Here is a 27,777-nt window from a genome sequence, read left to right as displayed (position 1 = left end):
TGAAATTTCTAGGAATGACTATGGGATTGAGTCACATATCTCATGATTATACAGCACCATAAGGTTTTCAAATTTTTATGGTCACATGATTTTGATAAACTGGAATTATAATTAAAAAGAAAATATAAACTAACTCCCTATTATGCCCCCTTCTTTCCCAGATCTTCAGAAATATTCTCAGTTCTCACTACCATAGCTCAGGTGAATAAGGGCAGAGATGAAACTATAAGCATTCTTCTGGTACAAGAAAAGTAGAGAAGCAAAGACTCCCAGCTCACTGGTCTAATTCTGGTCCATTCCTAGGAGAAATTTACCAAGCTTTGGGAGATGGCTAATCTCAGCAAGTTTTCTCCCAAAGCCAAGCTTTCTCTCAATTGCTCACCCTTCTCTAGTTTTGCTCAATAATCAGGCCACTGCTACCTGTTTTTGAGCCCCAAACTATTATCTTGGCTTTGGAAGTCCAATAAAAGGGAAAGTTCTAAAGTATAGATGACTGACATATCCCTTTTATTATTCTGTACCACTACCAATCCTCACCTCTACTGTAAAGGAGGATGAATGCAAAAAAGAAGAAGAGATAATGTCTATTATCATTTGAACCTCATGAAAACCCTAGGTGTTATTATTCCTATTTTACACTTGAGAAAACTGGAGTTATTGGAAAAGATGTAGCATGCCCAAGTCCATGGGGAGTATAAGGATGATTGGATAGAAATTGACTTTAACTGTTTTTGTTGTTGTTGTTTTGGTCAATGATAGGGGTTATAATCTAGCATCTTCTCACTCTCATGGCATTGCTATGTTCTCTCTAGCCTTTTTTTGGGATCCTTAGACTCATTTAAGACTTTGTCCCTCTCAGCTTCCTTAAAGTGGCAAGAGATTAATAAAAAAGTCAAGGTTTGTTGCTGTGTGCACATCCTATTAGAATCATCATAACTCATGGTAAACATTTAATTGAGCACAATAAATATTTTAGCACTGAGATATGGCAGGCTTACTGCTCCTGGGCTGCTCATGAAGTAAGGGGCATGGATGAAGCCCAAGTTCTCTATAAGCTCTGGAGCTTATATCAACACTTAGGGATATTCCTTGCTATTCTGCTGCAGCCAGAACCTTGCTGATGTGACATCAAATTTAAATGTAGAACTGGAAAAAGCTACCTTTGTGTCTTATGAGCACTAATGAGTATGTCTGGGATTTCAGGAATAGGACTTTCATGAGCTGCTGGTCCAGCATTTTAAACCAGTGCAGAATGGACTCTATGTTGGGTAAAGTCAATTTGAAACACTGTTAAGGTGATCATATTCTCATTCATACAGTACTTAAAAGCTTACAACATACTTTCCTTATATTACTGTGAGGTTGATTATGAATTATGTACTATGAGTAGAGATACATTGCATGTATCGTTATCCCCCTTCTATAGAGGAGTCAAAGGTTAAGGTAGCTTGTTCACAATCACCTGGCAAGTAAATGTCAGACTTGAGGTTTATACCTCAGTCTCTTGAGTCTAAGTCAGGTCATGTTTCACTGTGCCTTGCTGACAGCTTTAAATAGCCATAGACTAAAAGCTAAAATATGCCCAATTCATTCCTAATCTGTATTTCAAGGATCAGAGATACAGAGCTGGAGGAAACCACAGAGGCCATCTAGTTGAACTTTCTTATTTTACAGATGAGGAAAATGAGACCAAGAAGGGTTAGATGACTTACCTAAGGTCCCACAATTAGGATTGCTGTTGGAATCTGAACCTAGAGTCTTGGACTCCATAGTGACCATGATGGCAAACATAATTTTGGTAAAGTCTTTAAAAAAAAATTTTATTGTTAATTTTTATCCTTGCTGTCACTTCCCAATGACTACTCTCTCTGCAAGTAGAGCCACTCTTGTTTTAAAAAAAAGATGCACTGTGGGAAAAAAGCCAGCCAATTGACAATGTCCAAAGTATATCTCATTCTCCCATTAGTTTCTACCACTTCTCTGATAAAAAGTGGGAGGTATGCTGCACCATCAGTAGTCTGAATTTACCGTTACAAAATAACAAATAAGGTGTGAATGTTGAAGAGACAATGGCTAGCATGAGTTTAGAAGAATTTAGTCAGACAAAAGCAGAGCCAGTGGAATGGAGTGGAAAAGGCATTATGAATGCTTGTGTGTGTGTGTGTGTGTGTGTATGTGTGTGAAACTGTATGGGATTCTGACAAGATTCAATCTGAGATCTTTAGTCTGTTCCCAGGGGCAGAAAATTGTAGCCTTCCTGACAGCAGGTGCATCTCCTTTATATAGAAGAAAGAAAAATGGCTGCAAAAATACCAAAAAAGGTTTAACTGTGTTTTCTCATTTCATGAGAAAAGCTTCCTGCAGAGCTTTGTGTAGAGTACAGAAGCAAACCTGGAGTTTAAAAACATATAAACATTACAAGGTATTTCTATTTAGTGGTGGGCTTTTTAATTTCTCTTTTCTTCTTTACCTTCTTCCTTCCTTCCTTCCTTCCTTCCTTCCTTCCTTCCTTCCTTCCTTCCTTCCTTCCTTCCTTCCTTCCTTCCTTCCTTCCTTCCTTCCTTCCTTCCTTCCTTCCTTCCTTCCTTCCATGCAACACTCGTAAGCTTCACTGGAAAGAAATAGTGGCAGTGATGGCTTAGTGAATGAGCATTTTCCTTAATTTCTCATCCTGGTACATTAGGCATTGAAAAACAAAACTCAATAATGCATCTGCTAGCTGGCAGTTGTGCTGTCAGATGCCTTAGCTGTCCTTCTGGAAGTGAGCTACAAGGCTTTAGTTGTGTTAAGCCCACAGCCCTCTCAAGCACTCAGAATTGACATTCTGCTGCAAATCCTTCTGATCCCCACATTTTGGCAACACAGTTCTGGAACTCATTGTCATTCTTATAGCTTTGTGAAGTTAAGAGCAAAATATTCCAACATTTTAGAATTGGGGTAATGTTATGTTCTGTAGACCACTGTGGTTTTTGTTCTAAAAGTACCCATTTCCAGGGAATCGATTTTGTGATGGCTTTCAGAATTACTTTCTGTATGTATCTATATTCTCCACTAAAATTCTTCTGTGATTCCTTATTATGGTATAGATGTGACCCTGAAGTTTTAGAGGCTATGCCTCTAAAAATGGCCATATGGGGCCAGGAAAGCTTTGAATATAGATGGATAAAAGGAACATGGATTTAGAAGTGAAACAAACCTTAGAGACTATCTAAATGAACACTCCCATTTTACAGATGTGTATCCTGAGGATTAGAGCTGTTAAATATCTTGTGCTTGATCACAGAACAACATTATAGAATTATACAATAGCATTATACAGGGTAGGCCAACAGTCAGGAATATTTAACAACTCCTTTATTTTTTATAATTTAATGTTATGATTTAATATATATGGTATTATAAATACAGTATACAGTATATATAGGAAATGAATTGACATCATGGGTGAAAAATCAAATATCATAAATGGAGAAAAATAAAGAAAAATAGTTTCAAAAAGTTATTAAAACATCAGACACCTTCATGACTTTTGACCCACCCTGTAGAATGCTATGCTATACCATGATGCCCCCTTGGACTGTGTCTGTTTTCTAATGACCTCTCTTGCTAAAGTCTCATGACTAGAAGTGAATGTACCAGATGGTGAAGTTGTTCAACCACAAGAACTTATGAAAACTATCTAAAGATCCTTCAAGTATGGAAGTAATAGACTGTGTTTATGTGAAATGTAATTTTATAAGAAATAATAGACAAACTGAGAATCACAACATTTGAAAACCTGTTTCTTTTTGAAGTCTGAGGGCTGCCTTGTTGCACAGAAAATGGGAACTACAATCATGATACTTAGGTTATAGCAACAAAGAATGAGGTACTGGAAAGATCACCGGACTTTGGCTCAAGGTTCAACTCTGCTTCCTACTACCTAAGAGACCATTTCCTATCTCTGGGACTCAATTTCCTTATCATAATAATAGCTGACTTTTACACAGTGCTGTAAAGTACTGAATCTATTCTCCTTATGATAAGCTTTTTTTTTTTTTAATGGGGCAATGGGGATTAAGTGACTTGCCCAGGGTCACACAGCTCGCAAGTGTCAAGTGTCTGACGCCGGATTTGAACTCAGGTACTCCTGAATCCAGGGCCGGTGCTTTATCCACTGGGCCACCTAGCTGCCCCCTTAGTACAATTATATGAGGTGGGTACTGCTGATATTATTATCCCCATTTTACTGAAAAGGAAGGTGAGGTTCAGAGAGGTAGGTAGAGTGATTTATTGATTTATACTCATACAACCACAGAGTAGAAGCTCTGCTTGATTTCAACTCCATGAAACAAGATACTTCTCTCAGGATAAACTGATCATTCCCAATTTCATCATCATGCTTCTAACTCAGGTTTGGATACTCAAACTCCTTTCTGTCTCCTTCAGCATTCTCTCTCCTAAGATTGGAGGACTAGAGGGTAGAACACTAAATTCCTTCTAACGGTTTACTTTTGTGAGGGCCAAATTTAATATATGGAGTTAATTGAGTGGCTCACCATAATATTGGGGTCCCAGAAATAATGAGGGACCTCTAGGTCCAAAGCTCCCTCCCCTCTGAACTGCCTTTTTAGCTGTTTCTTCCAGGCCAATAAGAAAGGAGCCTAAAAGCCTCTTTTCCACAAATGAATCAGGTTTTATTAATGGGAATAAAATAAACAGCAAAGGTGAAATTAATAAAATCAAAGACAAGGGAATATGGAAAAAGAAATATAGATAATCTTCCTAACTCTAACCTAAGTCTATACAATCCCCAAACTTTCTTCCAGTTCAGCTAATTCAAAAGAGCAGGGCTTTTATGTTAACTCACCGCCCGGGGCTCATAGCTTCGATGGTAAATGACCAGGGCCCATAGGACAAAACCCGGCTTCTGTTGCTGCTCATGCCACCGGGAGGAAAGTGACTCCAGAAGAGAACTGAGCTCCCCTCAGTGAGCATCTAATCTTCCTCCCCCAAAAGGGGAGGTCCTTCAAAACTGCCTGTGGAGAGTGGTTTCTCCTACTTACATCAGCAACATACGTCACTTCAGGAAAGGCCTGGTGTGGCTCATCCAATCAGACAGCCAAATTCTAATAATCTTACCACATTCCCCACTTTGTTTCTTTGAGGAACACAGGGTGTTTCCTTGATGAAACACTTTATACAGGGTAGCATTTTAAAATTCCAGCTTAATCCATTTTTCACCTGAAGCTCTGCTTGGTTTCAAAGTCATCTCTCCTTCATCTTCCTGCTTCCCAGCTTCCTTTTATGTATTGTCTTCCCCCATTAGATTATTAATTCCTCACTTGACCCTTACTAGCTGTGTGGCCCTGGACAAGTCACTTAACCCTCATTGCCTGGCAAAAATCAATCAATCAATCAATAAACAAACAAATAAATAAAATCAATAAATAAATGAATAATGAATGAATGAATGAATGAATGAATAAATAAATAAATAATAAATTCCTTGAGGGCAGAGACTGTCTTTCTTTTTCATACTTGTGCCCTCTAGTTCTTAGCACAGTGTCTGGCACAGAGTAGATGTTTAATAAATGTTTATTCACTATTGGCTATTGATCTTTGTAAAACCTGGTTTTCAATTCCTGCAGGTAGTTAAGTGGTGCAGCAAATAGAGTTCAGGTCTGGGGTCAGGAAGACTCACCTTCCTGAGTTCATATCTGGTTTCAGACACTAGTTATGTGACCCTGGGCAAGTCACTTACCCCTGTTTGCCTCCATTTCCTTATCTGTAAAATGAGCTAAAGAAGGAAATGGCAAACCCCTTTAGTATCTTTGCCAAGAAAATCCTAAATGGGGTCACAAAGAGTTGGACACCATCGAAACGACTGAACAATAATAACTCCCATCTTTGCCTCCTCCTGTTTTAGAATGGGAGCCATAGTAGGTACTTAATAAATGCTTATTGAATTGAAATATAGCCAATAAGCATCATAAGAAGGATTTCAGCATAGATCTTTTTTGACTCCAAGTCTAGCATTGATACCACTATGCCACACCCACACTACCTCTAAACTGAGAAGTTTGGATTAAATGGTCATCAAGAATCTTTCCATTTCTAAATCCTATATCTATCACTTAGAAGTAGACTTGGAACTATGGCCAGTCTCCCCTATAACTAGAGGACTTATTGGATGATGGATACTTGGATAATGGATGATTTCTTTTGTAAGTTTTTTTGTAATAAACTCCTATTGTAATCTTATATATTTTATATTATGCACGTAATAACATTATTTGAAAAAGGGGACCATAGTATTCAGGCTGCCAAATGTGTCCATGACACAAAAGAAGTTAAGAAACCTTTATGTGGAGGCATAAATACTGGATCTGGATTCAGTCCTGGCTCAGCCACTCTATGTGATCTTAGACAAATTGAGTCACTTCTTTGACCCTGCTTTCTGATCTATAAAATAAGGGAATTAAATGAAATACAAAATAGGAATCCTTCTAGCTCTACATTTGCCGAGTCTATTAATTCCTTTCTCTCAAAAAAAAAAAAGAAACAAAACAAAAACCTAACTTGCTGGCTGGACATGTAGTATTGTGGGTTGATTCAAGCTGTCCATTATTTATCCATTCATGCAGTGACAACATGAAACTCGGATTAACTCTTCCCAAGGTCTTTTTCTCAACACCTTATATGCCCAACCAGAAGATGGTTTATCCTATCCACTCAACAGTGACATTTATGTGTTAAGCACTGTGGAGAAATAGAACAAAAGAGATGTAGGTTTGTGTCAGAGGCTTCCCTTACCCTGACTGCAATTCAGAAAAATTTTGAGACTTTTTTACTCTATGCCCTGTACTCCCATTCCAATGATTCAGAAATATCAGTATCCAACCCTCCTCAGTGTTATCTACTGGTTCCTCCTAGTAATGAAACATTCACTATGCTTGAAAGCTAAATAATTTGGGGGCAGCTAGGTGGTATAGTGGGTAGAACATTGGCCCTGACTCAGACACTAGCTGTGTGACCCCAGGCAAGTCACTTAACCCTTACTGCCTCAAAAAAAAAAAAAGATTAAAATTTAATCCACAATGTAATGGAAACATAGGACACATATGTGAAGCATATTACATATATGTACTGCCAATACTAATACACATTGTAAGGGGCTAAAATTCTAGCTGAACTATTTAAAATCTAATGAGTGGTCGCCAATAAATTATAAACTTTAGCAAGAGTATTTAAATGTTTAAGTATTTATTAAAGAGCATTAGGATCAGAGAGAAAGGTAAAAATCTAACTAATTCTAAGAGACGCTATCATCCGACCCACTGTGGTGAGGTAAGGAACCAAAAAGAGACAGAACCCCTCTGCCAGCGTCCTCCCCGTACTTCATGTCCCCCTCCCAGAAATGGGAGGCTCCTCAAGTTGATTGGCTGGTAGCCTTGATAGACAGTCCCCAAGAGCAAACATCAGTTCCTGATGCTAAGGACCTTGACCACATGGCTTGCCCTCAGAGGCCTTCACCTCATGGAGGAGCTTTTCTACAGTACATCTCCAGCAGGTGGCATCATTCCAATCGTTACAACATAGTGGCATCCCTCCTTTAAAGCCTTGCTTAATCCCTGTGATTCATAATACTGTCCCTGGGTAGTTTCAGCTGGGAGGGGTTCAGGCTGATTTCTCTGCTTCAGGATTCTTCACAGCTTTTCCATTCTCTTCTGTATCCTTCAAGTGTCACTGATCCCCATATGCCATTGCTTCTCCCACTTTTACTATCCTGCTCTGTTGCTGATCTCCTCAACTCCTAGGAGTTGGTGGTTCTCTCAAGGTCCCTGCCCTCCCTGGTCCATGTTTCCTGCCAATCAGCTCTTCTTCACTGCTCTAGGAAGTGAAGCTCTCTTCCAACAGATGGTACTCATTTCCTTCTTCAGGCATCTACCTCACTAGTCTGGTCTTCATTAGCCTCAATCCTTATTTTATGCATGTTCCCACAGCCTCTAAGCTTCACATACTAGGTTTATTGGGAGGACGTGGAACTCCTTCATCTTACAGCTTCAGATGTTTCTCCATTTCCCACACCAACAGAGGTTTACCATAAATCACTGCCACCCATCTTCATTCCTCCAGCTACTTTTTAATTCTCAGATTTTAGATGAGTACTCCAACTTCCTCCCTTACTTCTTCTTCTACCTTCTTTGTGGCATCTAGGTCTACTTATTTAAATTATCCAGGGGCTATTTCACACACACACAAACACACATTTCACACTCTCTCTCTCTCTCTCTCTCTCTCTCTCTCTCTCTCTCTCTCTCTCTGAGATCAGGGAGCATTGCTACAGGGACCTGAAGCAGGGTACAGAAAAATAGAGATTAATCATCTCCTACCTATGTTTAGCCTAAAGAGAAAAGCCTCAGGGGGGAATATAACTTCTTTCTAAATATTTGGAAGGCTATCATTTCTATTCAGGATTAGACTTGTCCTAGGTGGCCCCAGTGGGCAGAACTATGGACAATGAGTAGACATTTGTAGGCATCAGATTTTGACACTACCAAAGCAAAGATTTTCTCAGAATTACAACCGTCCAAAAGTGTAATGAGCTACTTTGGGACACAGTGGGTTTCCTTTCACTGGAGAGTTCTAATTAGAAGCTGTATGACCCCATGTTCATTTTGTGGTAGAGAGAATTCTGTTTTAGGTATATGTTACAATACATGATCTCTGGGATCCCTTCCAAGTCAGAGATTCTATAATTCTAATACATGTTCTGTCTTCAGGGAGCTGAATATATTTGGGAAAATAAGACTGACCCACATGAAACAAACAGAAAATAGCTTAAGACAGTACATATTAAACTGCTAATTTAAATAAAATTCCATTCGTTTCATGATTAACATAGAAAAAGGCTGCATAGATTGTTCTCTGCAGGATGTTTAGAATACCGAAACTTATAGTCTGTTGGCCCAAAGGGTTCCATAGTAGATTAAAAAATTTATCCAGGGGGCAGCTATGCAGAACAGTGGATAGAGCACTGGCCATGGATTCAGGAGGACCTGAGTTCAAATATGGCCTCAGACACTTGACACTTACTAGCTGTGTGACCCTGGGCAAGTCATTTAACCCCAATTGCATCACCAAAAAAACCCCCAAACAAAACAAAACAAAATTTATCTCATAGCCCCTACATGAGTTGCACTGTTTCTATTAATATAATAATGATAATAATAATAATAATAGCATTTGTATAGAGCTTTAAGGTTTGCAAATTACTTATATTTGTTATGGTTGACCCTGATAATTACCCTGCTAAGTGCTATTATTATTCCCATTTTACAAATGAAGAAACTGAGGTAGGCAAAGGTCAAATGACACAACCAACATCACACATGTAGTAATTTGAACTCAAGTCTTCCTGATTCAAAACCCAGCAGTCTAGGGACTACTAGCAGAAAATTGCTATAAAGTCATCATTCAGAAAACATGAGGCATAAAAGATAGTTTTGTTTGTTTGTTTTTTGGAAAATCTTTTTTATTTCTTCTTTAAGGATGTATAAGTTTGTTGACCTAAGGATGTTGGATAAAGTCTGACAGCTAAGTCATTTATTTGTTTAATTCAAAAGGAAGATGTGGAAAAAAACCAGTGAGATCTGGTGGCAAAAGTTTGGGAATTTGGAGGTCAGGGGAACTGATTTTGAATCCTTTTTTGGTGACTTATTAGCTGCATAATAGGGCAGATAGGTGGCACAGTGGATAGAGTGTGACTCATCTTCTTGAGTTCAAATCTGGCCTCAGACAGTTATTACCTTTGTGTGTATGACCCTGGACAAGTCACTTAACCCTATTTGACTCAGTTTCCTCATCTGTAAAATTAAATGGAAAAGGAAATGTCAAACCACTCCAATATCTTTGCCAAGAAAACTCCAAATAGGGTCTGAGAAGGTTGAACACAACTGAAATGACTAAACAACAATTGCATAATAACCTCAGGCTAAAGATGATGATTAGCATTTCTATAGTACCTTAAGGTTTGAAAAGTGCTATTAAATTCATCCCCCTTTTTACAGATAAGCACACCTCATCAAGAAATTAAAGCAAAGAAGGGACAGCTAGGTGGAGTAGTGGATAGTCACTTAACCCCAACTGCCTCACCAAAAAAAAAAAAGAAAGAAAGAAAGAAAGAAAGAAAGAAAGAAAGAAAGAAAGAAAGAAAGAAAGAAAGAAAGAAAGAAATTAAGGTAAAGAAAGGTCAAGTGACTTGCCCAGGGTCACACAACTAGTAAGTGTCTTAGGACATATTTGAAGTCAATATTCCCTCTTTCCAGGCCTAGTGCTCTATTCCCTGTGCCATCTACCTTCTTCTGTAACCAGGCATTTCAACTCTCTGAGTCTCATTTTCTCTTGTAATACACGTAGATGCTAGTATTTGTGGTTGGTGAGTCAATAGGCATTTCTTTTTTGTGGTTTTTTTTTTTTTTGGTGAGGCAATTGAGGTTAAGTGACTTGCCTAGGGTCACACAGCTAGTAAGTATGTTAAGTGTCTGAGGCCGGATTTGAACTCAGGTCCTCCTGACTCCAGGGCTGGTGTTCTATCCACTGTGTCACCTAGCTGCCCCCTCAATAGTCATTTCTTACACAGCACATCAGGCTGTGCTAAGAGTTGGCACTACAAACATAAACAAAAAGAAAGATAGTCTCTGCACTCATAGCACTTATATTCTAATGGGGGAACACAACCCATAAAAAAGGAAGCTAGAAGAGGTGAAGAAGGTACTAATGGAGATGTTGGGCCATGATGGAGGAGTCTAGAGCAAAGCCTGATTAGAAATGAAGAGATGACTGGCCTGAGTGCCCTTCTTAAATAGAAGTAGGAGGAGGGGCCATCCAACCAGAGGGAGAAGCTACACAGGCTGAGGGCACTTTTGAGGTGAGAATTTTAGGGATGAAGAGATCTTTCAGGATCAAGAGTTCTCTGAAACATAAGGGAGAAATCTGAACTGCAGAGTTGTTAATGAGAAACACAATATTCTCCAGAAAGTGCCTATAAAATCCATTGTTGTTATTATTCTTATTCTTATTAAGAGAATAAGCTCTTTGAGGATGAGGGTAGTGTCTTATTTCATTTTCGGATACTAAGTGCCTGACAGGGGAACTGTGCCCCTTCAAGGGGCTTAATAAATGCCGATTTGATTGAACTGAATTAAGATCCTAGCTATTTGTCTCTGCACGTTGATGGAATGCTTATTTCCCAAATGGTCTACCAGCTTGTAGAGACTCACTCTGTGGTTTCATGGCGGGCACATTTCATTAGGCAGGAACCCAGCAGTAATAATTACCTTTCATGATAACTCCCCAGTGAGCTTTTCCTCTGGTGCCTTCTCTTCACAGATGCTTTCCTAAGCCAGGGTCTACTCACAGCACTCTGTGTTGTATGGTTTGTTCCAATTCCATTTGACAGATGTTGAGTAAACACTTACTATGTTTCATGCATTGTGATAGACCCTGGGAATACAAAGATGAAAAACAGCCCAGTTCCTATCCTCAGGGAGCTTTCAGTCCAATATGGGAAGTAACACACACACACACACACACACACACACACAAACACACATACACATCAGTTTGAGAAAAAAGGAAACTGCACTCTGAGTAATTGCAGAAGCCAATCTTGGTCTGAGAGAAAATACCATGACCACATCTCCCCTTCACTGGACAGAGAAGTAGAAAACTTTGGGGGCAGAATGCTACATATATTGTCAGACTGGATCAATGTATCAGTTCTGGGTGATTATTTTTCTTTGTTACAATGGAGGATTCAATTATGAGACTGGGGGTTTGAAGGTCCCTATACTGTATTTTTATATATTATATTACATCAAAAACAAAGGTCATCAATAAAACCTATTTTTAAAAATTAGCAATGATGCATGGTAGAATATGTTGGATTTAAAGAAGTCATAATGAAGAGTGGGAGATCATAAGAAGATTTCATAGAGGAGGTCATTTCTGAGACAGCAGATGATTCCTGAGCTGGGCTTGAAATGAGAGAAGTGAAGGAGGGAGAAAGGAAGGGAATAAGCATTTACTACGTGCAGCATTACTGCACTAAGCACTTCACAAACATTATCTTGTTTCATCCTCACAACAACCCTGCAAGGTAGGTACTGTTAATATCCCCTTTTTACAGTTGAGGAAACTGAGGCAAATAGCAATTAAGTGACTTGTCCAGGGTCATACAACTCAGTTTTCCTGACTCTAGATCCAGAATCCTATTCACTGCAACACCAGTGGCCTCTAAGAGGGATTCCAGTATATAGGGATCTAGAGTGTGGAATGCATTCCAGGAACAGAAGACTGACATGCTAATTGTGAGAGGCAAGGTGCTTCCAACATTTTGTCTAGAACTATCTGCTTGGATTTTTTGAAAGTGAATGCTATTGCAGCAGTTACAGAAGCCACAGTGGGTGAGTGTGTCCCTTGGTTTCTTTCTACATATTCTTATAAATGATTTTGTTTTGCTTACCTTCAGTAAAATAAATAAGGCATAGGTGTGTTTATGTGTTTCTTCTCATTATTAAAAAAAATGTTCCATGGCCACAGGCTGTACTCCCAATCCCATTCACTCCTCCCTGAACTTCTCTGATTCTGTTAAGAGCGCCACTGTCCTTTCAGTCACCCAGCTTCATAAACTTGGTGTCACCCTTGACTCTTGATTTTCCCATATCCTTCACATCCAATAAGCTGCCAAACCTTGTCAATTCTGTCCACATCTCTTTAATCCATTTCTTTCTGTTTATTCACAGGACCACCAGTCTAGTTCAGACTCCTCATCTCTCACCTAGAATAATGCAAATAGCCTCCTAACTGATCTCCCTGCCTCAAGTATCCCCTCTCTTCAGCCTATTCTCTTTTGAAACATTAATATGATTTTTAAAATTTTTATTTTTTATTAGTATGATTTTAAAAACGAACGTATTTTTCTTTCTCTCCCACCTCCCCCCCTACAAAATTGAAAAACAAAGAAACAAAAACCAAAATTATTGTAGCAAACATGCAGAGGCAAGCAGAACAAATTCCCACACAAGCCATTCTCCACACAGCTACCAATGTCACATTTTTAAAGGGCAGCTATAATCATTCCACTTCCTATAAATGCCAGTGACTTTTTATTAGCTCTGGGATCAAGATTGAAATCCTCTGTTTGGTATTTAAATTTCTTTGTTACTTGGTTCAATTTTATTTTTCCATCCTTATTACATACTTTTCCTTCTCATGTACACTGTACTTCAGTCAAACTACCCTTACATAACTCTCTTGCTTCCCTTTGTACAGTGCATTCACCCCTATGTGGAATGTAATCCTTTTTCACTTCTTCCTCTTACAACCTCTAATTTCCTTCAGAGCTTGGTTCAAGTGTCATCTTCTACATGAAACCTCCCCTGATTTCCCCAGGTATTGGTACTCTCCACATTAAAATGTCCTTGCATTTATTTTGCATATAATTATATATATGTACACATTATTTCCACTGATACAATAAAATTTTCTTGTGGTAAACACCATAGGCAAGTATACATTTCCTTGCTTTATTCCTCACCATATGTTTATGTTTAGAAGACCATTGAATAAGGGCTATTTTGATAGTAATATCTTTCAAGGAATCTTAAATGATTTTGTTGTATAGCTGGGTGATATACTGCAAGAGAGCTTTTAACACTGTTTTGCTCTACTGAATCAAAAATTTTTTAATAATTGATCAACAATAAAATATAGTGGGACCTTGTGTCATCATCTACATCTTTCAGTCAATTGAGTGATAATTAAGATGTGATCCACTAGAGGACACCTCTTGTGAAAGCTTCCCTATTCCCTAGTATTTCCTTCGTTGAAATGCCCTAAATACCAGTCTTATGAAATTTGAGTATAGACAAGAAAATAAGAACATAAGTTGGAAGCTATTGATATTCTCGGACACTTTTTCCCAATATTTTTTCATATTTTCCACACCTTTATTATCTTCCTTTCTTCAGATGTTATATGAATCAATCTGTCAAAGCCTTCACAATTAAGACTCTTCTAACACTCTTTTCCTCTGTACACTTGGTCCAATTCAGATGCTTTGCACATATTTTTGTTTTATTGCTACTTCTTATTTGGTTATAAGGACTTTGGGGTGTGTGTGTGTGCATGCACGTGTGCAAATTTGCATAGCTCATTTTATTTTGTTTAGAATTGTTGTGAATAAGGCATAGTTCTTGGACTCTGTACCAGTTAATTTTATAGAAACAAAAAAACCCCTCTTTCATGGCCATACCCCATACTTGTACCCTAGAAGAACGGATATCTGTTATCTCCTCATTGCCAGAAGAACTCAAAGCCCATTTAAGTACTATGGACAGCAGAGTATCACAGAAAAGGTACACATCATTTTAAAGCCCCCCAAATTGTATTCTCTCAGACTCATACAAACAGGTTTTGTTGATGAAAGCATGAGCTTGTTGGGGGTCCTGCCTTTAATCTCTTTATACCAGTTTTGTTATTTGTTGTTTAACAGTCAAAGGGTGGTTGGAAAACTCTTCCACCTATGCAACCCAAATTATTAGCAAGAGAACTCAGACTGCTGAAGATGGATTTTTCTGAATCCATTGGTTACTCTTTGTAGCTTGATTTTTTGTGATCAGCCTCTCAGCTGGAGCCTCATTCTTCAAGTTAACTACTGTTTGTTTCTCCAGCATGATACAATATAGTTAGGACAGTATCTGGGAAAACAGCTTATGAAATGTTATTTCTAAAAGAAAGCTCAGGGTTGATCAGGCTGTCACATCTGCTTTTTCTTCTTCCAGCATGAAAAGTCTGATATTCACTTGGTTGTGATGATTAAAGATGACATTAGTCCAGGCCAATTCCTCATAGATAGGAATCTGGTGTGTCAGAATAGATTTAAACAAACATATATATTTGAGATGAATTTTAGTGCTTTTGGATAGAAAAAGGTAGTGGCATCTGAAGACCAAGGTTTCTTTTAACCAAAATAGAAACACATACACATACACCACTATCTCTTAAAATAATCACATTTTTGGAGATATGGTTACCATTAGACTCAAGGACTATAGTAGGATTTTAAGGCATACAGTTTTATAGTACTCTGTTATTTACCTAAGAGATAATTACTCAGCTTTATAGTTTTAAATTTAGTGTATCGTTAAAAACTGCCATCCTAAAACACCATTAATCTAGATTTTATTTTAATATCTCCTTATATTCAGAAGTGGACATTTTATGGTATGTACAAGATTTCTTTGCTAATATTCTCTTTTAGTACATCATCACTGATGGAGGTGCTTCTGGGTTCTCAAGTCCTGTACCCATGGAACAGAAGATCTGGCAGGTGCTACCCAACCTGCAAAGCCTTATAGAGTAGGTTGGGTGGTAAGAAGTATTTCTGTTAGCTGAGAGATCTTAGTTAAATTGAGAGAAGGTAATCACAAAATGGCTGATCAATGGAATAGATTATCTATACAATATTGGACAAAATCTGTTGGGAAAACTGGAAAGCAGTCTGGCAGAAACTAGGCATATACCAACCTAAGCTGGACAATATACCAACATAAGCTGGAAATGGGTGCATAGTTTAGACATGAAGATTTTGCATAAACAAAACCAATTTAGTCACAATTAGAAGAAATACGGGAAACTGGGGAAGTTTTTGTCACAAGTTTTTCTAAAAAAGGACTCATTCCTTAAATATATAAAGAACTGAGCCAAATTAATAAAAATAAGAGCCATTCCTCAATGGTCAAAAGATATGAAAGAATATTTTAGAGAAATAAATCAATCTTATTAATGGTCATAAAAATTCTCTAAATCATTGATAATTAGAGAAATGCAAGTTAAAACAACTCTAAGGTACTATCTCCTACCCATCAGATTGGCTAAGATGACAGAAAAGGAAAATTACAAATGCTGGAGGGAATGTGGGAAAATAGGTACTCTAATTGACTGTTGTTGGAGTTTTCTTTCTTTCCTTCCTTCCATCTTTTTCCTTTCTCTCTCTGTTTTGCATGACTGTATTTATAATGGGTATAGGATTTCTTGCCTTCTCAACGTATGTGGGAGGGTTTGGAGAGAGAGAAAGAATTTGGAACTAAAAATAAAAATTATATTCATACATACTTGCATACATACATACATGCATATATATGTGAGAAGCACTTTAAAGAATAGTCAAAGAGGTTCATTTTTTTAAAGGTAACTTGAGAGATCCTTGTTGCGAGGTTGAACAAGGTAAAGCAGCAGTGTGACACAGGAAAAACCCATTCACTTTGGAGTTTCAATCTTTGCTCTGCAATTTTTCTTTCCTGGTACTACTCTATGGGCATAACATCTGGGAAGGTCCTAGGGAGAGTGTCTTTCTCCATGTCCTGCTTGATCTTTATCACCTTGGGTGAATCACTTCTCTAGGCCTCAGTTTCTTCTTCTGTAAAATGAGGGATTTGGACAAGATCTCTTTTAGCTCTAATTCAATGGTCCCATGATGAATTTCTTTTTGCTGTAATCTTCCTCTTAAGTTCTGAGGGCTGCCCAGGATATTGTTAATAGTGGTATTTGAATCTACATTGGAGGGATAACCCATCACGAAAAAATTATGGATCTTTAAAATATTTAAATACAAATATGACATACTGTTATCTCCCCTGACATTTTTAGAGGAACTACTTTTCATGACTGGCAATGTGTTATTGTGGTAAGTTCTCCATTGGGAATCAGAGAACCTGGGTTCAAATCCTACTTGTCACCTCCTTTGACCTTTGGCAAATCCCTTAATTTGTCTGAGTCTATTTCCTCATCATTAAAAGGCAGATTGTTGAGGTAGAGGGACTCTAAGGTTATGTCTAGCTCTAAATCTATGATCTATGATCCTGGTTCCACAAAACCTTAAGGTCGTTGGGAGGATCCTTGTGAGAGGGATAGGAAGAGTTTGCCAATGAGCTTATTGAATGATAAAGGGGTCAGAATCCTACCACAGGGCTCATTGTCCTCCTCACTAAAGTCAGGGAAATCCGAATTTTCATCTATAATTACTAGGATGACAGAACAAATGTTGAGGAACCCATAAAGAGAAAGAGGTACAGCCATTATATTGAAGGTGTGAGTTATCAAGTTTGACCAGATTCCTTTAACTTGGGTTTGTCTTGTCAAATCAATTAAGTAATGGGGCTTGGCATTTGCAGATTTCAGAGCAGGGGATATCAAAAGCAGAATGAATGAGTAAAAGGAGCTAGAGAGGCAGCAGTGTTATGGAAAGAGAACTGGATTCAGTCAGAGGAGGAAGTGTGTTGCTATGGGAAAGGGACTGGTTTTGGGGTCACAGGATCTGGGTTCTAATCCTGGCTTTGTCAATTACCACGAGTATAATCTTAGTCACTGAATGTATCTTGACCTCAATTTTGTAATCTGTAAAATAAAGCTATCACCTCTAAGGTCCTTTTCAGCTCTATGTCTATGATCCTGTGGCCTGTAGCACTGTGATTTAATACCTGCTATGGTATGTGAATACACAGAAAAAAAATACACAGCAATTTGGAAAGTTGTTTCCTCACCCTGGGCCTCAACTTCATCTATAAAGTGAGGGAATTGGATTATATTTCCTCCAACATGTCTTTTAGCTACAAGTCCTTTGATCTTAAATAGTCTCGCTGTACCCTTGCTTTAACAACTATACTGAATTCCAGGGATTGAGGAATTCAAAGGATTCATACAAATGAATTTAACCCCTTCATTGAAAATAATGTCCTCCAGTAAAACAACAACTAATCAGTGGTTAAAAACCTCCATTGAAACAACTATCATCCACCCAGCTCAATGTGTACTTTTATTCCAGAAACACTAATCTTGAAAGTTTCTTGAACTCAGATTCTGATGTACCCAGATCCGAGTTGCATTTAGAAATCAGAGTGGATAAGGTACCATGGACATCTTATTTTCTTTGTCCATTTTCATTTTAAAAAGGTTTCTTCCATTTTTCTTCAGTTCTCCTCTTCTTTTTCCATCCCCAATTTCATCTCTTTTTTTCCTGCCATTGGCTCCTGCAGATATCTGAAATACCTCTGGACCTCTTGGTCTAGAGTGGCATAGCAAATATCCATCGGTATTTCTAATGTTGATGTGTGTTTTCCATGTATGCCATTTCCCACTCCCAGGGAGTGGAGCTGGGCCTTCATTTTAATTATTTTGAAGAAAGCAGTCATGTTGGGTGGGGGGAAGTAAAATGAAGATAACTTGAAGGTTGTGGAAGAAATATTCTTTAATTCAGCACCTCTGTCAAGAGTGATTTATGTCCTTAGAATTCCCCAGCTGTTCACATAAGTTATCATATCAAAAATTCTCAAGGCTTTCCTTCAAGGATTTCACAAGCTAACCTAGAAAACATGAATGACAAAATTTCTTTTCCATATGAGTTTAATTAACGGATTTTCCTCACTCAAGGCAAGTGTTAAAATAGCAAGGCTAATTTGATTTTGGAATGTTTCTAGGCCATTTGAATGTTAGTGGTCTTCCCTGTTATAATTTATTTCCATTGCAAAAGCTTAATAAAACTCAATCAAGTAGAATAACCTCATAATTTGGTGTGGAATGGAGTCCATTCTTAAACTTAGTCTAGGTACTAGGCTAGTAAAAATATGTTACATTTTCCACCACAATCCCCTCTAATTCCCCTTCCCAAGCTTTTTCCCTCTTGATTTTACCTTTCAGGGCTCTCCTGCACATGTTAATTACCCTCTCCCAAAACTAAAAGTCTCCTTTTTTAGCTTCAGCTATGGACCATTATTATATTCAGTTTGAGGTCTTTTACTAAATGAATTTCAGGATGATGATTTACATTCATCTAAATCTATCTTCATAGCCTACTTAAAACTCCAATATCTCCCAAAGAACTCTTGGAATCAAGCCAACTACTTTGTTTTCTCTTTCTTTTAGTTCAATTTTATTTTCAAGTTCAATCTTTTCCCCATCTTCTATTCCTCACTGAGAAAGCAAGAAAAATAAAATCCCTTTGACAAACATGTAAAGTCAAGTAAAATACATTTCTACACTGGCTATTTCCAAAACTATGTCTCAATTTGCATTCAGTCCAATACCTCTCTACCTACCTATTCTCTTTCTACTCCTTGAAGTTACAACTACTGATTTCCTCAGGATTCACTTTTTTCTTTCTTTCCTTCTTTCTCTCTGTCTTCCTTTTTCTTTCTTTCTTTCTTTCCTTCCTTCCTTCCTTCCTGTTACGACTCTCTCTAATCAAGACATTTGGGGGTAGATTTAAAAAAAGACTTTTGGTGGAACAACTCATGTTATTGCCTGGTCATCATATCTTTGACACCACAAATTAAAGAAGAGATCTGTATTCCTAGACAAATGAAAACATGTTTTATTTACAAGAAAAAAACTGTACACTGTGCATACTTAAAAATATACAAAACCAAAATAGAAAATATCAAAGAGTTAAAATGTATACAAACACTGTTAAAATGTGACTCCTGGAAAACCTCAAGCTTTAATTAGTTTGGAGAGTACACATTTCGTTTAAAAAATCATCATACAAAAAAACCCTCAAAGCTGTTAAAAAAGTACACTGGCTTCTATCTGAAGAATTGAATAACTATGTGCCATCTAGAACAAAACAGGACATGAGATGTGATCATGGGTGTAAGGTTTTTACACAACTAACCCATCAGGAACTTTTTTTTGTTTGAAGTGACAACAGTAAAGATAACTATTTTTTTCATTGTAACCAATATATATTCCCTCCCATAAGCCTACAAAAAGGCATGAGTTACACATGAACGCCTCTTCAAAGATTAAAATAGGGTACCCTGATGTCTGACAAGGCATTTAAACACTAATTATACTAGTTAGCATTTAAACACTAGTTATAAATTTTAAAGTGGCTGTTGAAAGGTTCTCAAGATGGCTCTACATCATCAAACTTCATAATAATTTTCCCTCCCCCTAAAAAAATCCCAATAACAAATGACAATTATTATTTGACCTTTTTGTAATGGAATCAGTGTCAATGGGAATTCTTACTGTAAAAGGATTTCAGAAGTAGATATATAGAAGAGAAAAGAAGGCAACATAAAAAGCATGTGTGTAGATATGTGTGTATACAGTTATCCAACTATATCTACATTCACATTTTTATAGAACGACAGAAATATCCAAGGTGATATTTAGATCCCACCAACCAAAGCCTAAAGAGGGATGAATCAGATTTTTTTTAAATTAAAAGATTTGACACAGCTGACAAAATAATTAAGAGGATTTATCTTTTTGAACTTACAGAAAAATACCTTCGTTTACCTATAGGCTAATGCCCAAGTGGCAATATTAGAAAACCTGCATGACTTCACAATGGAAACATGCAGAATATAGAAAACATGTACCCGCTCTGGCATATTATTTACTCAAAATAGCTGTCTCAATTAATCATGCAGTCATCTGGAAAATGTCCAAAAATATCAGAAAACACAAATTTGACTTAATCAAGCAATTTGAACTAATAGACCAAAAGTGGGAGGCAGCTGGTCTTAAAGTCAAGAAGATATGGATTCATGTCCTATTGACACTGAGTAGCTAGGAGAGACCATACTCTCTGTTTGTCTCAAGTGACTCAAATCACAGATTCAGATCTATATCTATATCTATATCTATCTATCTATCTGTCAGGAATTTGCCTTGTATGTGAACAAGGGAACTTTGTACATTTGTAGTATGTGAAATCCATATGGAATTTTTAAAGTCATGTGAATTTTTGATAGAACTACATTACATATAATATATATATATATATATATGTGTGTGTGTGTATATATATATATATATACATATACAAACTTCTTCAATAAGATTATCCAAATTGAGGCTTATCAAATTTTGTTTAATGTTATCCATGACAAAACGTTTAAAATTCTATATAATTCAAGAGCTTGTCTTAATGGATCAGACAGAATAAGACTATCTAACCTCTTAAATAAGATTGAACTTGCTTGAATTAAGGATTTAATAGAATATTCCTACATTTCATGTTTGTTTTTGCTGCCCATGGTCACACATAATATCAAACCAAAAGAGAGCTTTTTAGTAGAGGGAGTAAAACTGTTATAGCAAAATACTTCCTCAATGTGTAGGTGTTTTTTTCCTTTCTTGACTTGAATGGCATTGAAAAGAAAATGGTATATCAGTGGGAAATTAGATTTTGTTGAAATACTTTTTACATTTAAAAAACAGAGGCTTTGTTTACTTAACTCTATGAGAGCTTTGTTTTCTGTTTTTGTTTTTTAAGGGCTATGTTCCAGATAATTTAGCTAGATGATTAGGCTACAAAGGATTATCATTAGGACAATCTGAATTTACAAAGTCTTTTGGATGGTAATGGCAATACTAGCAGTGTAATTCTTGTCAGAACCATAGGGTATCATTAATTGGAGGTATTACCTCCTGTTCTTTCCTGCCTCAAACTTAGCACTTTCTTCTTATCACATTCTATTTTGTATTAAAAAATATTTTTGTATTCTTATTGGACACTTCCTTATTTCTAGATATAATTTCCATGAAAGGAGAGATTTAATGGTGAGCAAATATTGAACATGATGATTACCTCAAATATTAGTCAGATTGTTAGAGTATCAGAATAGTTGTTGAGTTTTGTCTGCCACTTTGTAACCCCATTTGAGGTTTTCTTGACAAAGATATTAAAATGGTTTGCCATTTACTTCTCCCGCTCATTTAACAGCTGAAGAAACTAAGGCAAACAGGGTTAAGTGACTTGCCCAAGGTAACATAGCCATTAAGTATCTGAAGTTAGATGTGAATTTAGGAAGATGAATCTTCCTGACTCTAGGCCTGGCACTCTATCCATTGTGCCACCTAACTGGCCATTGGAATAGTACTTCTGTGTTTTGCCAAATGGATGAAATTAATAAATTAATAAACACTGCTCAACTGAATTGTATCTTGAAGCTCTAATTGGTCTTGCTGTCCATATATTATTTTTATTTTTTGCGGGGCAATGAGGGTTAAGTGACTTGCCCAGGGTTACACAGCTAGTAAGTGTTGTATCTGAGGCTGGATTTGAACTCAGGTCCTCCTGAATCCAGGGCCAGTGCTGTATCCACTGTGCTACCTAGCCACCCCCCCCAATTAATTATTTTTAAAGCAAGGGTACTTAATCTGGGGTCTGTAAACTTGGATGGGGAAAAATACATCTTTATTTTCAATAACCTTTGGTTTCCTTTTTACTGCTATGTATTTTATTTATTTCATGTATTTAAAAACATTATTCTGAGAAGGGGATCATAGGTTTTTCACCAAGCTGCCAAAGGGGTCCATGATATGAGGAAAGGTTAAGAACCCCTGAACTATAGGTATAATTTAGATATATTAAGGCAAAGAGGGTATTTATGATACATGGTCGCACTTTGACCTGTCTGGTTTTTACTGACTTCTGATACTAACATTCAACTTCCATTTAATATGGCCTAGAACACTATTTTCATTGACGTCTTAGGATAATATTGTAAAGAAGAAGCATACATTTTTTTTTCTATACTGGTGCTCATTATAGAAAAAGGGGACATTGCTTCTATTAAATAAACTGGAGACACATTGCTAACAATTTGACAATTGACAATTTTTTCTCCTATTTTGGCTAGTGTGACTAGTATACGATGTTTAGTGGAAGCAAACTGCAAAATATTAAAGTATTATGGGATCTGGCTCAGCTTCCTTTCTTGAACTGGGAAGGAACATCAGAACCAGTGCCAGAGAAGAATTAAATGAGTACCAGGCACTTTTGTCCACCTCTAAATAGAAAGACCATATTGTGCAACTTTTTATTAAAATTACTACATGGGTTTCTTCAATATATGGCAAACACAAAGAGACCTTCCAATCTGGGTAATACTAGAGTTGCTCATTATGTTTAATACAGATGTATTTGGTTATATATTAGAGACCTGACTGACTCAACAGCTGAAACCAGAGCTCATTCAGCCAAGTCTGTACTGAAATACACAGTTTATTTTGGGAATGGTCAACAGATTGTTCCCAACTGTTTTGAAAACAAAGTGTCCTAAAAATCTAAAATTTCACATTTAATGTTTTGTTCTATTGTTGAGTGTTTTTTCCTCCTTTTTTTTTAATGACTGAAAGTAATTTTTGAAGATTAATTAAAATGTTAAGGTTAAGTGACATCTATGAATTCTCTTTGGGGCTTATAAATATGAATTTAGTCTAAATGGTCAAATTCTTCTCATCAATGAAGAGCTTGCCCAAGGTAAAAATGATGCCCAAGAGAAGCAAGTCAACCAGCATTTAGTGAGCACCAATTCTGGGCCAGGCACTGTGCTAAGACAATGTAGCATTGTGATTAGAAGCTAGTCAAAACTTGGATTCAAGTCCTGTCTCTGACCAGCTATGTGACATGGGCAAGCCCACAGGTGACTAAGTTATAGTTGTTGATTTGCATTAATTGGAGGGTGATTCCACACTAGGAGGTCCCTAGATGATAGCTCCAGGCAAAAAAAAAATAATGACCTCCAAGATGTGAGAGGGCAAAATTGATGAGATTAATTTAACAGGAACACCTAAGAATGTCAAATATGTACACAAAACAACCCCTACTACCCTCAAAAAATAATAGCCTCACTTCCGTAACTGTATCCATCACTTGAATTAGTATCCACTATGTTTACTAAACTTCCATGGTTTTGTCTATCTGTGGAAAATAAGCCCATTGTACTTAAGCTCAAATCAGATTTTTAAAAAATCCATCATAGTAGATTTTCCTACCACCTTCAAGCTCTGTGGCTTTTAGCCAAAAACTCTCCCCAAACCAAAACTTATTGGTTTAAATTGTATTGAAGATGATTAGTGAATATCAGGGGAAGTCTGCTACTCAGCCAGCTTTCTTCTGAATAGCTTAACTAAGTAAAGAGGTATTATTATTAGTTAATCATCCTTCTTGCTGAATTTAATCAAGATATACTGCTGACATATCAATCCAATAACAGGACTGAACACTTTCTACCAATTCACCTGAAACTCAGACACTTGCCCAAGAGAATGCTTTTAATTAAACTAATTCTATCACTGCTAAGGTAAAATCTAAGGAATGCCTTTCAGATATAATAGGGTATCAAATGGATAAGGCCAATTAAGGTATGTCACCCAAATGATTTAAAATTTGCCTTTTAATACTGATGTGGCTATTTCATAAGTGAAAAATAACATCTTTTTTGTTATGATAATATATAACATTGATTCAAGCAATTTAAGGTTTTGCAGGGCCTTGTATAACTCATTTGAGCCTACCGTGAGGTAGCTTACTTGTTTTATTACTAATCCCAAATTAAGGATGCATTTGTCTTAGGTTGACCAATTATTAAATATTGGGGGTGGGATTTGTAAATAATCTCTCCTCACTCCAAGACCAGAATTCCTGTTACTACACAATACTGTCCCTTAATGGTGATCACATTTGAATGGGGGGAAATCCTCAAAACTAATTACTACTAACATATTGGATGGAAATTTCACTGTTCATATTTAAGAATTTGCCCAGTTGTGGAAGAGCAACATGTTCATACTGTTTTGGATTTGATTCTATGGGTTTGTCATGCTGTTGAAATAAAATGTGTCCACTGAAACTGAATTTGGCTTCCTTAACATTTGCCTGCAGGAAAAAATCAGTTGAAAGTCAATGCATATCACAGTAGGCTGGCTAGGAGCATGGGATGGCCTACAAAAAAACTTGTGAGAACACTGAGTACTAAGGTAGGGAACATTCTTTATATGCAAATGGAACAGTTGTTCCCCACTCCATTCCTTCTGTGCTATCTATAGGCCAGATTCAGATGTTATCAGCTCAAGTGAAGAAATAAAACAAATATTGCCTTTTCCACTCCCTTGCCAGAATATAATTGTCAGCATGGAAAACTAACTGCAAATGGGCTATAGAGCAGAACCTTGGTTATAGCGGTTAAGACATATGTCTGAGAGAAGTAACTTTCCTGTGTAATTCAACAATTCTTCCTGTATATATCCCAGTAGGTTTTCCCTACATTTCTTCTTTGATATTTCTCTTATTCCTCTAAGAAAATATTGTAATAAAACAAACTCCCTACAGTAAAGTGGATACTAACCCTTCCTTGCACAGAAGTTGCTTTGGGTACTTGCCTTCTTTTAGATTCCTCAAGGTTTATTTTATTTGGTTTTAGAAATTCAACTATGTAGCCATGGAGCAGCAAATTTTGGGTAACATAAGATACCAGAGATTAGTAGAGGCATGTGAAGACCTGACAATACATCTGCCTCTGCCAGTTAAAAAAAAATTCATTTAAATGAGAATTTAGAGCCAAGATTTTTTTGGTGGGGGGAGGGGGAAGTATATGGAATATCTGTATTGTTTCCTTGAAGTTTATGTGCATAAGACCTTGTGATTATTTATGGGTGGTGGTGGTAAAGTTCTGTCTTTTAAGATGAACTTTAATGTGTGTATAAGGAAGAGATTAAGCTGGTTTGCTTTTGAAAAACTGGACATTCTCTAACTGATACCAAACTGCTTGCCACTTGCAAAAGCCTATTTCTTTCTTTTTTCTTTTCTTTTTTTTTTGCGGGGTTAAGTGACTTGTCCAGGGTCACACAGCTAGTAAGTGTCAAGTGTCTGAGGCCAAATTTGAACTCAGGTCCTCCTAAATCCAGGGCCAGTGCTCTATCCACTGTGCCACCTAGCTGTCCCCAAAAGCCTATTTCTTAAAGACCAATATTGTCCCAGTAATAGTCACCAAGGAATACATGTATGTCACAGAAAATAAAAATTACCAACAACCAAAAGACAACTGAAAGACATGGCATGCATAAATAGATGACATATAAAACTACATGGGACTGGGAAAAAAGGTGGGCCACCTGGAGAACAAAAATGTGAGATAGTAGATGGATACCTTGGGGTTCACAATGTACTAAAAACAAAACACCCATTAAGATAAAGGTCTCCAGAGAGTTGGGTACATCCTCTAGGGAGAATTTGTTTTTAAGCATGGATAAGAATAACACAGGATGAGAAGGTGTGCAAAGGTTGCCATCTGTATGGCTACAGGAAGCAACCCCATCGATGATTATCAAAAAGTCTTTTAACATATTAATTTCTGTGTATTACCATTTCCCCATATCAGGTATATTTTAAAAAATATAATTGAAAATGAGCATGTGTGGTTTGGGAAAGCATAAACATTTTGTGACATGTCACACCCACAGAAATATATTGATTTTTCTTTCTAGCTACACCATTTTGTACCTTTCTTGAGCTAAGCTTTAACTGTTAATGTATTCCTTTAACTATTTGCAAAGCAGTAATAAATATTCAATGGCTTAGAAAAGGAAGATTCCTCATGCCTACTTCTAAATTACAGTTTAAAGACTCAAGACTATGTTGGTCTAAAATATATCTTCAAGTATTCTTTTGTTGTATAGAGTACAACAGTAGTACCTTATTGCACATTATTTCTGGCAAATCTTTTTTTTTTTTTAATTTTTCTCTTTTTTCTTAAGAATTTGGAAACTGATCGAGTGTAGGGCAGCTGATAGCCCGAAACCCTGGCAAGATTACTTTCCCCTTTCGGTACAGGTCTTCCCGGATGCCTTGGTTCATCCTCTGCACCAGGAGCTTCTCGTAGAGCAGGGGATGGTAGGCCCCAAGAGTGCAGGCTGCATCATAGTATAGTTCATGATAGTGGCAGAGATCAGTTTGTCGTACTGATGGAATATATTCATACACATGCACTTCTCTGCACATAGACATCATGATAAGTATTCCTGAAAGGAAAAGAAAAAAAAAATCAGATCCATTTTGATTTGGAGGTTGGGGAGTTGAGGATTTTAAGATTGGCAAGAAACTCTTTCCAGTGGATTGAGATCTGGAAGGAATCTAAGAGGTCACCTGCTATCCATTCACTTTACAGATGAGGAAATTGAGGCCTAGGAAGATGAGCTGCCTTATAGAGTCAGAGATTTTGAGTTGCACAGGACCTCAGAAGTCATCTGCTCATTTTACAAATGAGGAAACTGAGGCCTATCGAGGTAAAAGTGACTTTAGGATCATAAATAGAAATCATAATATATAATAATAAACAGGATTATAAAGAGAGATGGAAGGAACTTCAGACTTCATCTTCAATCCCCTCCTTGTAGATAAGGGAACTTAAGATGAGAGAAGTTAAGGTCATACAGGGACCAAGTGACTGAGGCAGATTTTAAATACAGGTCCTCTGACACCAGGCCACTGGTCTTTCTACAATTCTCAATAGTACTTCTTGTCACCTCAATACTATCATGTTGATTACTTCTAGTATGATTTAAACACAACTGGTGCATAATTCTAGTATTAAATACTAAGAGGAAAGGTCCATGCTAGTGAATGGAATACTAGACCCAAGATAAATGGTATTATGGCTAAGATTAAGACACTGCTATTGATTCTACCTCCAAGGGATAGTTCACATTTATCTTCCTGTCACTCACATGACTACCACTGTAGCTCAGGCCCTCATCACCTCTTGTCTAGACCATTGTAATAGGTTCCTCACTGATCACCCTGGATTCTTTCTCTTCCCTCTCCAATCCATCTTTCACATTGCTGAAAAATTGATATTCCTAATGCACAAGTCAAATTATGTCACTCCCTTACTCAAGAAGGTCCAGTGAATCTCTATTGCCTCCAGAATAAAATACAAA

At 37.1% G+C, this 27,777-nt stretch overlaps 2 protein-coding genes across 9 annotated transcripts in view; one reads left to right on the top strand and one right to left on the bottom strand.

Moving 5' to 3' along the window:
* The window catches only part of LOC122750507 (vertebrate ancient opsin-like), a 250,810-nt gene that overhangs the window by 222,287 nt on the left and 746 nt on the right, over positions 1 to 27,777 (top strand). The gene's annotated exons all lie outside the window — the stretch shown is intronic.
* ST6GAL2 (ST6 beta-galactoside alpha-2,6-sialyltransferase 2) overlaps positions 22,290 to 27,777 on the bottom strand; it is a 129,713-nt gene continuing 124,225 nt past the window's right edge. For all 8 annotated transcript variants that reach the window (XM_043997247.1, XM_043997254.1, XM_043997248.1 and 5 more), the window contains one exon: positions 22,290 to 26,859. In XM_043997247.1, the coding sequence (XP_043853182.1) occupies positions 26,591 to 26,859 (269 nt within the window). In that variant the 3' untranslated portion in view covers positions 22,290 to 26,590. The remainder of the gene's footprint in view (positions 26,860 to 27,777) is intronic.

Source organism: Dromiciops gliroides, chromosome 3 (assembly GCF_019393635.1).
Source record: "Dromiciops gliroides isolate mDroGli1 chromosome 3, mDroGli1.pri, whole genome shotgun sequence".
NCBI lineage: Eukaryota > Metazoa > Chordata > Mammalia > Microbiotheria > Microbiotheriidae > Dromiciops > Dromiciops gliroides.
This window is presented reverse-complemented; position numbering and strand designations above follow the sequence as displayed.